The sequence below is a fragment of the Tachysurus vachellii genome, chromosome 12 (genome assembly GCF_030014155.1).
Source record: "Tachysurus vachellii isolate PV-2020 chromosome 12, HZAU_Pvac_v1, whole genome shotgun sequence".
NCBI classification, from domain to species: domain Eukaryota; kingdom Metazoa; phylum Chordata; class Actinopteri; order Siluriformes; family Bagridae; genus Tachysurus; species Tachysurus vachellii.
In genome coordinates this window covers 531,732-546,731 of record NC_083471.1, presented here as the reverse complement: position 1 = coordinate 546,731, position 15,000 = coordinate 531,732, and the positions used below count along the sequence as shown (strand labels likewise).

The 15,000-nt window shown below is 37.0% G+C and overlaps 3 protein-coding genes across 3 annotated transcripts in view; 1 reads left to right on the top strand and 2 right to left on the bottom strand.

Moving 5' to 3' along the window:
• The window catches only part of zc3h14 (zinc finger CCCH-type containing 14), an 11,121-nt gene extending 9,677 nt beyond the window's left edge, over positions 1 to 1,444 (top strand). The window contains exons 12-17 of the mRNA XM_060884340.1: positions 1 to 171; positions 268 to 424; positions 574 to 710; positions 892 to 968; positions 1,056 to 1,162; positions 1,266 to 1,444. The exon at positions 1 to 171 is cut by the window's left edge and continues 5 nt beyond it. Coding sequence (XP_060740323.1) covers positions 1 to 171; positions 268 to 424; positions 574 to 710; positions 892 to 968; positions 1,056 to 1,162; positions 1,266 to 1,269 — 653 coding nt within the window. The 3' untranslated portion in view covers positions 1,270 to 1,444. The remainder of the gene's footprint in view (positions 172 to 267; positions 425 to 573; positions 711 to 891; positions 969 to 1,055; positions 1,163 to 1,265) is intronic.
• Positions 1,445 to 1,547: 103 nt separating this feature from the next.
• Positions 1,548 to 7,208, bottom strand: eif2b2 (eukaryotic translation initiation factor 2B, subunit 2 beta). Its single transcript, XM_060884346.1, has 8 exons — positions 6,973 to 7,208; positions 3,158 to 3,278; positions 2,767 to 2,918; positions 2,496 to 2,659; positions 2,311 to 2,406; positions 1,954 to 2,091; positions 1,814 to 1,880; positions 1,548 to 1,722 (listed from the first exon to the last, which is right to left on the bottom strand). The coding sequence occupies exons 1-8, from the start codon at positions 7,142 to 7,144 to the stop codon at positions 1,565 to 1,567; spliced, it is 1,068 nt and encodes a 355-aa protein (XP_060740329.1). The 5' UTR covers positions 7,145 to 7,208; the 3' UTR covers positions 1,548 to 1,564.
• Positions 7,209 to 8,549: 1,341 nt separating this feature from the next.
• On the bottom strand, positions 8,550 to 11,939 carry tmed10 (transmembrane p24 trafficking protein 10). The gene is made up of 5 exons (XM_060883670.1): positions 11,717 to 11,939; positions 10,140 to 10,260; positions 9,944 to 10,017; positions 9,681 to 9,807; positions 8,550 to 9,557 (listed from the first exon to the last, which is right to left on the bottom strand). Exons 1-5 carry the CDS (start codon positions 11,912 to 11,914, stop codon positions 9,436 to 9,438), a joined length of 642 nt encoding a protein of 213 aa, XP_060739653.1. The 5' UTR covers positions 11,915 to 11,939; the 3' UTR covers positions 8,550 to 9,435.
• Positions 11,940 to 15,000: the final 3,061 nt, after the last annotated feature.

Below are 15,000 nucleotides of genomic sequence, written 5' to 3'. Positions count from 1 at the left end.
AACCTGAGTGCAGTCCAAAGTTCATTGTGACGTTAGACGGTGTGCCGAGTCCTCTCGCCAGTCTCACTGAACATGACATGGACACCAACACCACCATGACCTTCAACCCCCCTGAAGATCACAGGACAAAACCAGTGAACCTCAGCATGACCTCTGACCTCTCATATGATGGTGAGGACACACACAAACAAAACAAGATTAGCTAATCATGTCAGTGTTAAAGTGTACATTTGTGTCATCTTTCTTTTTGTCCTCTCTCTCTCTCAGATGAAGGGGTGATGATGGTGGAGGAAGAGGCAGAAGACCAGATGGAGGAGGAACGAGTGAAGGTGAAGCGAGCGAAGGTTTCAGAGCGCTGCAAGTTCTGGCCGGCGTGTAAGAGCGGAGACAAGTGTGTGTATCACCATCCAACAACACAGTGCAGGTGTGTAGAGGCGCGCGCACACACACACACTCTCACACAAATATACACATACACTCTCTCTCTCTCTCTCTCTCTCTCTCTCACACAGAGATGATATACAAGTGACAATAAGTGTCTGTAAGGTGTTTATAGCCTGTGTGTGTGTGTAGGATGTTTCCCAGCTGTTCGTATGGACAGAAGTGTCTGTTCATCCATCCAAACTGTAAATACGACGGCAAGTGTTCCAAACCCAACTGTCCGTACACACACATCAGCCACAGAGCCGTGCTGCAGACTGCTGAACCAGGTGTGTGTGTGTGTGTGTTCCCACGTGTCCTTTAATTCACAAAATTTAACACCAAATAGTGTCCAGAAATATAAGGAGAAAAAATGCTTACTAAAATAATATATGTGCATTTTTAAAGCAGGCATTGTGTATTCAGCTCCTATTACTGATGTGAGCCTAATGAACGTGTGTGTGTGTGTAGCTCCTCCACAGACCAGCAGTGTGTGTCGTTTTTTTCCCGATTGTAAGAGAACAGACTGTACCTTCTATCACCCTAAAGTAAGTTCTTACTGTGCATGTGAGGGAACTAAGAGGGAATGTGGTGTTTGTGATACATGTAACTGTGTGTGTGTGTGTGTGTTGTAGCTATGTCGCTTTGCAGAGCAATGTAACCGTGCAGGATGCACCTTCTACCATCCAGCAACCTCAGTACCACCGAGACATGCCCTAAAGTGGACTAAAGCACAGGCCAGGTAACATACACACACACACACACACACACACACACACACACACATATTTCTTCCATGCTGTTGTAATAATTGGGGAAAATGTCTGTCTGTTTTTCCTTCGTAGCTGAACAGGCTGCTCGGCTCCGTCCCTCCTTCGTGTTGAGCCTGAACACCACTGAACCTCAGGATCCTTCTTTTTTAAATTTGATTTTCAATTCTATTTTTGAATGTGTTTAAAAAAAAAAAACTCTTTTTGTAGACCTTCTACTTACTACATTAAAGCTCATCGAGCTCTGCGTTTTCCACTGCTGTTTTTATTTCTTTATATAAATATTAGCACCGTGTTCAGAAACCCTGCGGTGACTCTACAAACGTAATCAGTGTACACACACACACACAGAGGGAGTGATGATGGTTATTTATTTAGAGTTCGTGGTCCTCAGGGTGATACAGCTCGCTCATCAGGCGGTAGATGTAGGACGGAGCGTTTCCCCCGATGTTGGAGATGAACAGCGTGATGAGCTCCGGGGGAACGTAATCAAACACGGGGCAGTGAGCGTTCACCTTGGACAGGATCTCACCTGAGGGCAAACACACACACCTGCATGTTAGAGTTGTGATTCACTGATGTGAAGCCATTTTGTTTCTAAGACATTAGAGATGTTTTTTTACCTTCAGTGAAGGGCAGAACCTCATGTGGAGAGACAAACTTGTGGAATGTGTCCTCTTCGTTTGGAAACTGAGTGAAAAACAAACGTGAGTGAGTGAGTGAGAGTCACGAGATTAAATCACGCCCCTGTCGTCATGGTTACCTGAGGTGAGAGCTTGAACATGGCTGCGCACACGATGAGCGGCGTGGAGTGGTGTTTAGCGGCCAGTGCGAGCGTGTGTGTACCGTTTACTGCTCGTAGTCCCCCGTTAGCCAGAACCGTCTGTGTCCCGATGATCACCTGACACACACACACACACACCGAACATTCCACACACATTATACACTTTCAGCAGTTCTTCTAGCTGATTTGATAGAAAAAGTGAAAGGACATAAAATACAGTAAAGAAAATTAAATCATTCAAGAAAGTGAATCTCTCTTTCTTTGTCTTATACTTTTATCTGTCGCTCAATTCTCTCTTTATATGTAGTGCTTTCTCTGTCTTTTATTCTCTCTCACCTTGTTGACTCGGGACATGACGGCGAAAATGGCGGCATCCGGAATGACTGTGGTCTCAATGCCGGCTCTCGAGAGGCTGGTGGCCATCTCATGACCCTGAGACAGACACACACACCCACACACACAGTTCAGTAATGCAGCTCTACACCACACCTGCTGCAGCAGAGGATGGTGGGTAATTTTACCTGACAGAAAGGTGCACACTCAGCTACAATCACGTGGAACTTGCGTTTGCGAGCCGCATCCTTGAGAAAAGCCTCGACGGTGCGCGAGCGTCCGATCGTCATGATCACCTCGTTAGAGTGAATGTGCTCCAGAGCCTGCATCGCTATGTTGTCTGTAGTGCCCTCTGCATGCGCACACACACACACACCAGCAGAATTGTACACAGCATTAATCAAGTAACAATTTAAAGAATCTTTACACTGGATTTTGTGTCATTTGTATTTAGTGTACCGAGTTCAGTCAGCAGCTCATTTATAGCCTCTATAACGTTCGCTTTAAGGGAGCTGAAGTGAGTTCTGAAGTTTTCTTCACTCGAGCCACCAGACGTCAGCAGCTTGTGCAGGGACTCCTGCTGATCGGCTTCTTCACTGCTGCCACGAGACCTACACACACACACACACACACACACACACACACAATACTCTAGAAATTAACACTGTATAAATAAATTGATGTGTGAGCATGACGGCACGTTTAGCATGATGTGAGTGTTTACTTGCTAAACTGGTGGCTTATACATTATCGTTACATCATTAAGACACACTGAGCAAGTCCTGGCTGATTTAAACTGCACACTGTAGACCTTGTGTAAAGAGTGTGTGTGTGTGTATACAGAATGTACCTGGCGTATTCTTCTCTAATTATTTTCAGCACACGCCGGATCATGTTTCCGACCGTGGTCTCTGAAGGCTGAGCTGCAGTCATTCTCCTGCCTTCCTTACGTATGATATCCATCAGGTCACCTACACACACACACACACACACACACACACACACACAGCATGATGGAGCTGATTTTATTTTGTACAGAGCAGTTGAGATCTGAGACCCTGTACTGTAATGTACTACATTCATAGTTCACTGAATCCCAGCTTTAGAATGTGATTCACGCCACAGATCCAGTGTAGTGTATAGTGTTGTACAGCACAATGTGGTGACTCAGATCTCAGCTCTGGAGTGTCACAGGAGGAAACTAATCACACCTCTGTGTTCATCTTGATCTCTCTAACATAAGGTGTGAATTTGGTGTATATCAGAGAAGGTTGGATTTTTCACCCCAATAAACACAAAGACTAAACATGTCTGTCACCAAATAACCAGCGTATATATTAAAGGTGAGGTCTCCGTTGTTTGAGAAATGCTTCGGAAAACTGAGTCGGGACAACAAACAAAACAAAAACAAAACAAACATGTAGCCAATGAGCAGAAAGGGGCGTGTCTTGTCAATATGGGCGGAGAGAGTGTTCAGTGCGCATGTGTGACATTAGCAGAAAGCGGTTTTAACATTGACATGGAGGATAAAAACAAAGAAAGAAAGAGAAGAAAGGCTTACGATAAGGTAAGAAGTAGGACGTGTTAATATAGGATCAGCTTTCCAGCGCTGGAGAGAACTGAACGTCTTCGGTGTGAAACGGAGCTAAACCTTTCACGCTACAACACACAGTACTACACAAACACATTTGTATTAACATAGTATTACTCATTGTGTTCATTTACTGATAAAAATATCCCCTCGGTCAGCCGCCCCAACAGATTCCGCCATAATAGTTGTCTGGTGTATGTGTGGGCGGAGCTATCAAAACAGGGGTGGGACCCATTTGGGTTAGGGGCGTGTTTGTTTTGGTGATTTCATAGGTCAACATTGGCTTTCAAACAACAGAGACCCCACCTTTAAAGCAGGTCAAGTCGAACACAGAGGTGTGATTAGTTTCATTCTGTCACACTCCAGAGCTGAGATCGGAGTATCTACGTGTGTCTGAACTGTGCATAAACTCTACAGAAGCTCATAACTGAACTGTTAGTGTTCTATAACTAAAACATGGTGTGATTAGTTTCACCATAAGAATAATTCTGTTTTATTCACTTATGTGCACATGCCTGTGGTTTGCAGCTGCACAACTGTAAGAGCTGCTGTTATAGACAATTAATCAACTTCCTCCTGACCAATCAGAGAGCGTCATTAATGATCAGTGAGTAATAAACAGTAATAAACAGTAATAAACTGTGGGATGTGGTAGCCTAGTGTTTAAGGTGTTGGGCTACCAATCGGAAAGGTTGTGAGTTCAATTCCTACGTCCACCAAGCTGCCACTGCTGGGCCCAATTGCTCAGTTGTATAAATAATGAGATTTAAAAAATGTAAGTCGCTCTGGATAAGGGGCGTCTGCTAAATGTGAACAGTAGTAAAGAGTAATAAAGAGTTATTAACTGTAGTAAAGAGTAATAAAGAGTTATTAACTGTAGTAAAGAGTAATAAAGAGTTATTAACTGTAGTAAAGAGTAATAAAGAGTTATTAACTGTAGTAAAGAGTAATAAAGAGTTATTAACAGTAGTAAAGAGTAATAAAGAGTTATTAACAGTAGTAAAGAGTAATAAAGAGTTATTAACTGTAGTAAAGAGTAATAAAGAGTTATTAACTGTAGTAAAGAGTAATAAAGAGTTATTAACAGTAGTAAAGAGTAATAAAGAGTTATTAACTGTAGTAAAGAGTAATAAAGAGTTATTAACTGTAGTAAAGAGTAATAAAGAGTTATTAACTGTAGTAAAGAGTAATAAAGAGTTATTAACTGTAGTAAAGAGTAATAAAGAGTTATTAACAGTAGTAAAGAGTAATAAAGAGTTATTAACAGTAGTAAAGAGTAATAAAGAGTTATTAACTGTAGTAAAGAGTAATAAAGAGTTATTAACTGTAGTAAAGAGTAATAAAGAGTTATTAACAGTAGTAAAGAGTAATAAAGAGTTATTAACTGTAGTAAAGAGTAATAAAGAGTTATTAACTGTAGTAAAGAGTAATAAAGAGTTATTAACAGTAGTAAAGAGTAATAAAGAGTTATTAACTGTAGTAAAGAGTAATAAAGAGTTATTAACTGTAGTAAAGAGTAATAAAGAGTTATTAACAGTAGTAAAGAGTAATAAAGAGTTATTAACTGTAGTAAAGAGTAATAAAGAGTTATTAACAGTAGTAAAGAGTAATAAAGAGTTATTAACTGTAGTAAAGAGTAATAAAGAGTTATTAACTGTAGTAAAGAGTAATAAAGAGTTATTAACTGTAAGTAAAGAGTAATAAAGAGTTATTAACTGTAGTAAAGAGTAATAAAGAGTTATTAACTGTAGTAAAGAGTAATAAAGAGTTATTAACTGTAGTAAAGAGTAATAAAGAGTTATTAACTGTAGTAAAGAGTAATAAAGAGTTATTAACTGTAGTAAAGAGTAATAAAGAGTTATTAACTGTAGTAAAGAGTAATAAAGAGTTAACTGTAGTAAAGAGTAATAAAGAGTTATTAACTGTAGTAAAGAGTAATAAAGAGTTATTAACAGTAGTAAAGAGTAATAAAGAGTTATTAACTGTAGTAAAGAGTAATAAAGAGTTATTAACTGTAGTAAAGAGTAAAATTCTGAATAAAATTCTGTCACTATAACAAATTCCTTGCATGTGAAAACATGCCTGGCAATAAAGCTCTTTCTGACTCTGATTCTAAAGAGTAATAAATAGTAATAATAAACAGTAGTAAACAATAATAAACAGTAGTAAACAATAATAAACGGTAATAAACAGTAGTAAACAATAATAAACGGTAATAAACAATAATAAACGGTAATAAACAATAATAAACAGTAGTAAACAATAATAAACGGTAATAAAAAGTAGTAAACAATAATAAACGGTAGTAAACAATAATAAACAGTACTAAACAGTAATAAACAGTAGTAAACAATAATAAACATTAATAAACCGTAATAAACAGTAGTAAACAATAATAAATGGTAATAAAGAGTAGTAAACAATAATAAACGGTAGTAAACAATAATAAACGGTAATAAACAGTACTAAACAATAATAAACAGTAGTAAACAATAATAAACATTAATAAACCGTAATAAACAGCAGTAAACAATAATAAACGGTAGTAAACAATAATTAAAAGTAGTAAACAATAATAAACAGTAGTAAACAATAATAAACGGTAATAAACAGTAGTAAACAATAATAAACGGTAATAAACAATAATAAACGGTAATAAACAATAATAAACAGTAGTAAACAATAATAAACAGTAGTAAACAATAATAAACAGTAGTAAACAATAATAAACAATAATAAACGGTAATAAACAATAATAAAAAGTAGTAAACAATAATAAACAGTAGTAAACAATAATAAACAGTAGTAAACAATAATAAACGGTAATAAACAGTAGTAAACAATAATAAACGGTAATAAACAGTAGTAAACAATAATAAACAATAATAAACGGTAATAAACAATAATAAACGGTAGTAAACAATAATAAACAGTAGTAAACAATAATAAACGGTAATAAACAGTAGTAAACAATAATAAACGGTAATAAACAATAATAAACGGTAATAAACAATAATAAACGGTAATAAACAATAATAAACAGTAGTAAACAATAATAAAAGTAGTAAACAGACCCGCGCTGCCCCATCGGGCCTGTGCTGTGATCCTCCGCAGTAAAGCCGCGGTGTCTCTTGCTGTCTCCGCGGAGCCGCGCATTGATCCACAGCCGCTGCCGCTGCGCTTTAACTCCGCCAGAAACGCCTCAATGCGCTCCGACAGATCCGTCTCTTTATCCGCGCCCGGCATCACAAACGGCTCACAAACACACACACGTGTAGGAACACTGGACTCAAGTGACTTCCGGTTCACTTATGACAGATTTCAAATTAAAGGTTTGAATATAAATAAAAACGTTTGTAAATAACAAGTACAGCATTTTATTTAACACGATTAATTCATTTGCGTTAAAAAATAAAGTGTAAATATGAACACAGAAGTTTACACAAACAGTGTTAAACTATAGAAACAACTATTTAACACAAATCAACTTCCGGTCGCCTTTTTACGGACATTTCAAATAAAAAGTTAATACGTTACAATATTAATATAAAAACAATTTTATTTGACTTTATTTTACTCCACACGACTAATTAGTGTAAAATAAACAGGAAAACTCCATATGGGAATTGGATATGACGAGAGTATAAACACTGTGAAGTCAGACACGACAAACTCATTAAAGATAATAAAGATATTAAAGAATAAACACTGCTATTAAAAACAGGTAGATAAACATCCAGGTGTTGTCATGTACACAGTAACATCCGTCAGAATCAGGACTGTATATAAAATATAACTTTAATGATCATTTACACAGAACAGGTGTGTTCATATAAACACCAACTACTTTATAGAATTAACTCTAAAGAAAAATAACTGTTTATAGAAATGAAATAAACAGGTGTTTGTGATTGTTACTGTGAATGCAGACCATGTGAAAGGTTTCAGTTCCTCCTGTGTTTAAGACTCAATGTTTACATCATTAAAACACTTATGATGTAGAAATACAAGGTGCATTTATTTATATATTTATATAAGATAAGGTGAATTTATTTATATTATATTTATATAAGATAAGGTGAATTTATTTATATTATATTTATATAAGATAAGGTGCATTTATTTGCACATAACACATCTAACATAAGGAACGAGTAAAGACTCTGTGATGAAAGATAATTACTGCTCAGGTGTTTTATTACTACACAGTGCACCTGCAACTCCATCGTCTGTAATAATGTCAGTAGATGGATGAACGTCTGCATGACTGTAAACCACCAGCAGATCATGTCGTGGTTATAAAGATCTCACAGCGTGTTGTAATCATTTCTGTTTAGGTTTCATGACACACATTTAAAGATGAAACAGAACAGAGGAAGGAAAGAAAGAAAGGATGACAAAAATAAGTAAAGAAAGAAAGGGAAGTAAAGAGAAAACAGAAACAGAAGTAGAGTTAATAGAGTGATGATGTTTTATATATAGTATAGAATCAGTTTAATTCATCAGGTATAAAATAAAGAACATTTTCCTTACTGTTTTATCATATTCTTATATTGTGACTGACTGCAGGCTGAATTTGAGAAACACATTTGTGTAACTCACAACACACCTGACAGGTAAAGGGAACATGATAAAACCTCAAAGTCACAACTGTTTTAAGTAACAAAGTTTATTGAATGACTCTCAGGATTTAATCAATAAACCAGTGAACAATCAGTTACTGACTGCAAAATGATAAAATTAAAATCAATTAATCCGTCACCTTCTAATGAGCTCCACCAGAAACATGAAATCCAACACAAAGCACAAAGTTAAAGAGGAGAGGAGGATGGGGAGAAAACAGCCAACCTGACTGACAAAAACTCACAAGAGATCAGACTCTTCTCATGATACTAAACACAAACATCACTACAGTTCTGTTTTTGGGTGGAGATTCTCCAACATTCCAGATTTATCCGTATTCATTACTGAAGAGTGGTTACAACAACAAAAAAGAGAGAGAGAGAGAAAGGAAAAGAATTGGGTTAATATGGACCTCACCAAATCAGTCATGATGTACAATTATTCATCATGATATCAGCATCGGATCAGCCCGGCTCACCGGAACCTGAAACGAGTCTTCTACAGGGAAATACTGCAGAACGGGGCGGGGCTTAAGTGGAAATTTGCATGTGAGTGCGTGTGTGAGAGCGAGGTAAAATATAAACAAATGAATTATGGAGGAACAACAGCTGCAGATGTACAAACATTTACCACTCTAACAAAATAATAAACCATAAAGAATAAACGTGATTTTATTATAAATGTAGTTTATATCAAAAACGACAGTGAAACGTTAGCATGGTGCCGTGCTAGCTCTCTTCCCCACTGTCAGCTACTGAGGACACACACACACACACACACACGCACGCACGCACACACACACAGCACTAGCTTTGCAAAATGGGAAACTAAAAGTTTGTGTAATGAAGTCAAAGGAAGTTGTGGGCGGGTCCTGGTGTGTGATTGGCAGCTCTGGTTGTTGTTGCTGCTGATGTTTACTCAATGAGCTTCTTTGCTTTGAAGAACCGACGCAGGTAGAAGACCTGCCACGTGGCCAGACCAATCAGACAACACATGGAGAACACGCTGAAGTACAGCACACGTGTATTCGTCGACTCTGCAAGAACATGTCAATAACAATTATTTTCATCATGATATTATATCAAACAGTGACATCCTCCTCCCTTTGGTCATGTGATCTCCATCACCATGGTAACAGAGTGAGTTCAGGTTCTCTCACCGTTGGTGTCCCTCATCTCCTCCTCTCTCTTCTTCATGTAGGCAAAGTCATTAACGATGGATTCAGAGAGATCCTCTAGACGCCTTAGCTCCACCTCCAGGGGCTTCAACTTCTCCACCTTCGCAATCTGATCTCACACACACATACACACACACACAAACACACATTGTGTGAAGTGCAATTATATCTGTTGTAGTTTAACTGTTAATTGTTGATCATGTCCCATCAAACTTTACAAAACAAAATAACTATTAAACACAAACCTCCTCATAGTTTTTAGCCTCCACTCCATGTTTCATGTTCAGATTAATCAGCTGATCAGGTACTCGCCCTATAGCTAGAGAGAGAGAGAGAGAGAGAGAGAGAGAGAGAGAGAGAGAGAGAGAGAGAGCTTTACTATAATGATTTATTCTGTTTGTATTTACTCTCAGTATTATAATACAGATCATCAGCACTCACCCATCTGTGACTTGCTCTCGAAGCAAACCTCGAACATGTCGTAGTCCTCGGTGGTGAAGGCGAACTTGCCCTTTGTTGCATCCTCTTTGGAGTACAAGATGTGACCCGAAGAGTCTGTGATCTACAACAACAACCAGATATCAGTGTCACAACTACATCACAACAATCACCTGACTCTCTCTCACGCTCTCTCTCTCTCTCGCTATTCTGTACGGTCACTGTCACTTTAACTCTGGACTTGTACAGCACAGTGCCACTTTATACACTATTTACACACCATACTGCACCTGGAAACTTTAAGGACAATCTTTAAAAACCATACACACTTATGTACATGTATATTTATGCACATGTATATACATTATTTCTCCACCTATATTTCCATATTGTATATAATTTTTTATATAGTTTTCTTATAGAGTTTATACTTTTTTATTTATATATATCTCCTTTTGGTTTTGGTTTATTTTTTTTCCTTTTTATTCTGATACCGGACAGTTGCATAAAGCATTTCACTGCATGTTGTATGTGTATGTGACAAATAAAATGTGATTTGTCCTGACCTACTACACCTGTGTGTGACAACAACAACAGTATTAAACCTGACTGAATGAGAACATGGACACTGATCACTCAGAGATGATGTGCTTCTAAAAGTCATGAAGTGAGCAGTGCGCTGTCTTAAACAGTGGGGATGACACACACTCACACACACACACACACACTCACACACTCACACACAGACCCTGTGTTACTATTACACCACATATTAAACACGACATTTTTTAATTCCGTCCCAGTTTTACATTTTTGTTTACACCTTTTCTACTACTGCAGTTTGAAACAAGAAGTGGCTATACATATGTGTGTGTGTGTGTGTGTGTGTGTTTACAGTGAATGCACAGTTTCACATAGGAGATATTTCACTCACACTAACTTTACTCCACAAACTAACAACTCTCCCCCCTCCCCCTCCCTGATGTTTGTTATTCATGCTATAATATATGCAACATAAAATAAACAAAATGCAGCTAAACATTAAATAAAACGGTGCATTATTATCATCACTGTTTTTTTTAGCATTTCTAACATTAATACTATTATCAACATTTAGATCACTGTTATTTATTTACTTATTATTTTACCCAAAGTGTGTGAATTAAAACAGCTGTTTATGACCAATCAGGAAGCGCCAAGTATTATTTTAATCACATGGACTCTATTGGGTCGTCAAATTATTTATTAAAACATATATATTGTGCTTATAATAATAATAATAATAATAATAATAATAATAATAATAATAAGCCTGAGGCTCAAATCATTTAGCTTTTCATCTGAAATGCTTTAAAGTTTGCTTGTAACCTGCTAAAGTAAATAAAGTCACTAGAATATAAACTTAATCAGTACATTTTATTATATATTATATTATACATGAATATTTTAGTTCCGGTCTTTAAAACTATGTGATGTGTCACTTAAAGAATCCGGTTTGTTGAGCTGACGTCGCCTAACCATAGCATTAGCATTAGCATTAGCATTAGCATTAGCATTAGCATTAGCACACTGAAGCCCACCTTCAGGTTCACTTTACTGTTCGCCTGCTCGCTGATCTCATACTCCCCGGTCACCAGGACGTCTTTATGGATCTCCTCCTTCAGACATTTCCGTGTTCTGATCGGCAGAAAGAACGAAATCGAAGCCACAGACTGAACAATAAGCGGTAACAGGATGAGGACACGGAGCGGAGCCATAGCTGCTTCAGGCCGAATCATCCACACACGCAAGAGACTCACTGCACATGCGCAACGGTAGGCGGAAGTAAAGCCAGTACGCATGCGCGCTGTGAATCTGCGTTATATGCTGTTGTAATATCTCCCACTTAGAGCCAAAGATGAAAATCTAGAACAGAAAAAAATCTCTTAATAGTTCTAACATAAATCTTTAGAATATCAACACTGTCTCAGCTCAACTGCCTTTAGATTATTATTTTATGATATAAAACTTATTTTCTATCATATGTAGTGCCTTTATAAGCTCTATAAGGAATAAAACTGTCCTTCACTGTCTTTTGTCCTGCACTGTCTTGTCTGTCTTGTTTGTCTTGTCCCTGCACTGTGTACACCAGGTTACACAGATACACTTTATGTATCTACATAGATATATACACTAGATGTCGCCTTGGTTACGGCAGGTCATTGGGACGAATGCGTCAACTGAGCCGCCATCTTGGTACAGGGGACCCCCTCCTCTTAATGCATAAGCGTCAATGTAGGCAAAGAAATAAAATCACCATAAATCGTCATGAATGCCATTTTCTAGTTGTTTTTTTTTTGGTTCGTTCCAAAGGTCAGACATGTATTTATCTTTAAGTCCAGAGAAAATTTAAGATCTTGATATTAAGATAATCTACTTTTTCACAATATAATACATAGTGCTAGTAGGTGTAAGTTTATTACTTACATTCTTCCACTTGAGTAAACTTCATATGAACAATCACTACTTACCTTATAGCCTACTGCATGTAACACTGCTACAATGGTGTGACTATACATGTTCATTTATACATTTAAATTGGATTGGTTTATTAAATATGATACACAAAGCAATTTACAGGTGGAAGCAAATCACAAATTTGAGAGGAACATAATGTGAAAGTTAGATAGTTGAGGTGCCAAAAACTGTTCAATCTTTTATTTATTCATTTCCCGCAATACTTTTGCCACATTAAATAAGTAAAGTCACATAAACCAAAAAAACCCCCACAAAGTTTGACTTTGAGGCTGAACTGCCAACCTAACTGGTGACATCCTTCCAGGACTATCAGCTGAATTAACCATTAAAACTAAGTCTTTAGTGTCCCTGCAACTTGTCCATGACTGACGTCTCTGTTTATCACTTGGGAATCTACAAACAGATTCAGATTCAGATTATTTTATTTAATACCATGTCAGCAATCAAAAGGTATTTTCTTGGTAAAATTCAATTACAAAAACACAAATATATAAATACAATAAAAACAAAACAAATATAAACAGCAAGTCATATTATACATTTTTTTTAGTAACATAAGATATAAAAATCCAAACCCTTTTCAGACATAATGTCATTAAATATGTCCTTAAGTGAAGTAAGTTGATAAAAGAGCATTCTGCTTGTGTTAAGTCCAGGACAATCTAATAAAATATGTTTGACAGATAAGGGAATCTTACAAAACATAAAGTTGGGTCTTTTCACCTTTAAGCAAAAAAAGCATGTGTCAATTTTTAATGTCCTTATTAAGAGCTTCGGAATCTACAAACATTGTCTGTTTTCCTGTCAAAAACTAATGAGTAACTAACATGGATTATCTGTGGTCGTTAACTAAGGACTAAAACAAACCAACAAAACAAGAAACATAATTTCCTAACGTTCAGTATCATAAAACACATTCTCACTTGTGTAATGTAATCCCTTACTGTCTGGTTTTTAGATTTCTTTCGTTTGAACAACCAAATGCAGCACAGAAGTCTGGCATCATCCATGCATTTGAGGTAAAGGAGCACTGTACAAAGATGGCGGCAGTTTTGACGAATTTTTAGGACCCCAATGCGACATCTAGTGTATATATCTATGATGTATCTAGGACTAACTTACTAAGTCCTTATAGCCCTGTGTGTGTTTTATGTAACACCCTGATCCTGGAGAAACGTCGTCTCATGTCACTGTGTACTGTAACAGTTATATATGGTTGTAATGACAATAAAAACTTCTTCACTTGACTCTTGAAAACATGATAATTCACACTGTGGATAAAGTTTATCACTTATAAAGTTTAACACATGATAAAGTTGATCACTTTTAAAGTTTAACATTTATATTATAAAGTTTAACACATATGATAAAGTTTAACACAAAGTTTAACACATAAAGTTTAACATTTATATTATAATCTATAGTTCTTTTGAATGCTTTGGGAAACAACATATTTGGGTTTCGTTTATACGTTATAGCAGCTATAAGATATATATTTTATAAAGAAATCAGAAAATGTTAACTCTGTGCTGGGAAGATTTCCTTTTGTTAAACAATATCTGTTTGTTGTTGTTGTTGTTGTTGTTGTTGTTGTTATTATTATTATTATTATTATTATTATTGTTACTATGATTTATTAAGTTGTTATTAATAATCATGAGTCAGTTGGTATATAACAGTCTAATTGTGAGCATTTACACGGTTTGCTTTTTTAGGGAAAGGAATTTTTAAAAAACGCTCCTGGATTGTCAACTCGGCAGAAAAGATTAAAGTGAAACCACAGAGACAATCTGACATTAACATGTTTATTAACCGGTCAGAAATCTTAGCAGACACTGAAAACTTTCGTGTCCTCTTATCACACACTTCCCTCTGGGGGGCGATAGAGCGATATAGATAGAATTTGAGTACTGAAACAAGCATAATTTAGTCATAATGAGTTTAATACATCTGAGTTTACTCATTCATCTTCTACCGCTTGTCCGAACTACCTCGGGTCACGGGGAGCCTGTGCCTATCTCAGGCGTCATTGGGCATCAAGACAGGATACACCCTGGATGGAGTGCCAACCCATCGCAGGGCACACACACACACTCTCATTCACTCACGCAATCACACACTACGGACAATTTTCAACCTACCATGCATGTCTTTGGACCGGGGGAGGAAACCGGAGTACCCGGAGGAAACCCCTGAGGCACAGGGAGAACATGCAAACTCCACACACACAAGGCGGAGGAGGGAATCGAACCCCAACCCTGGAGGTGTGAGGCGAACGTGATAACCACTAAGCCACCGTGACCCCCCACATCTGAGTTTAATCAAATAAAATGTTTAACAGCTACAT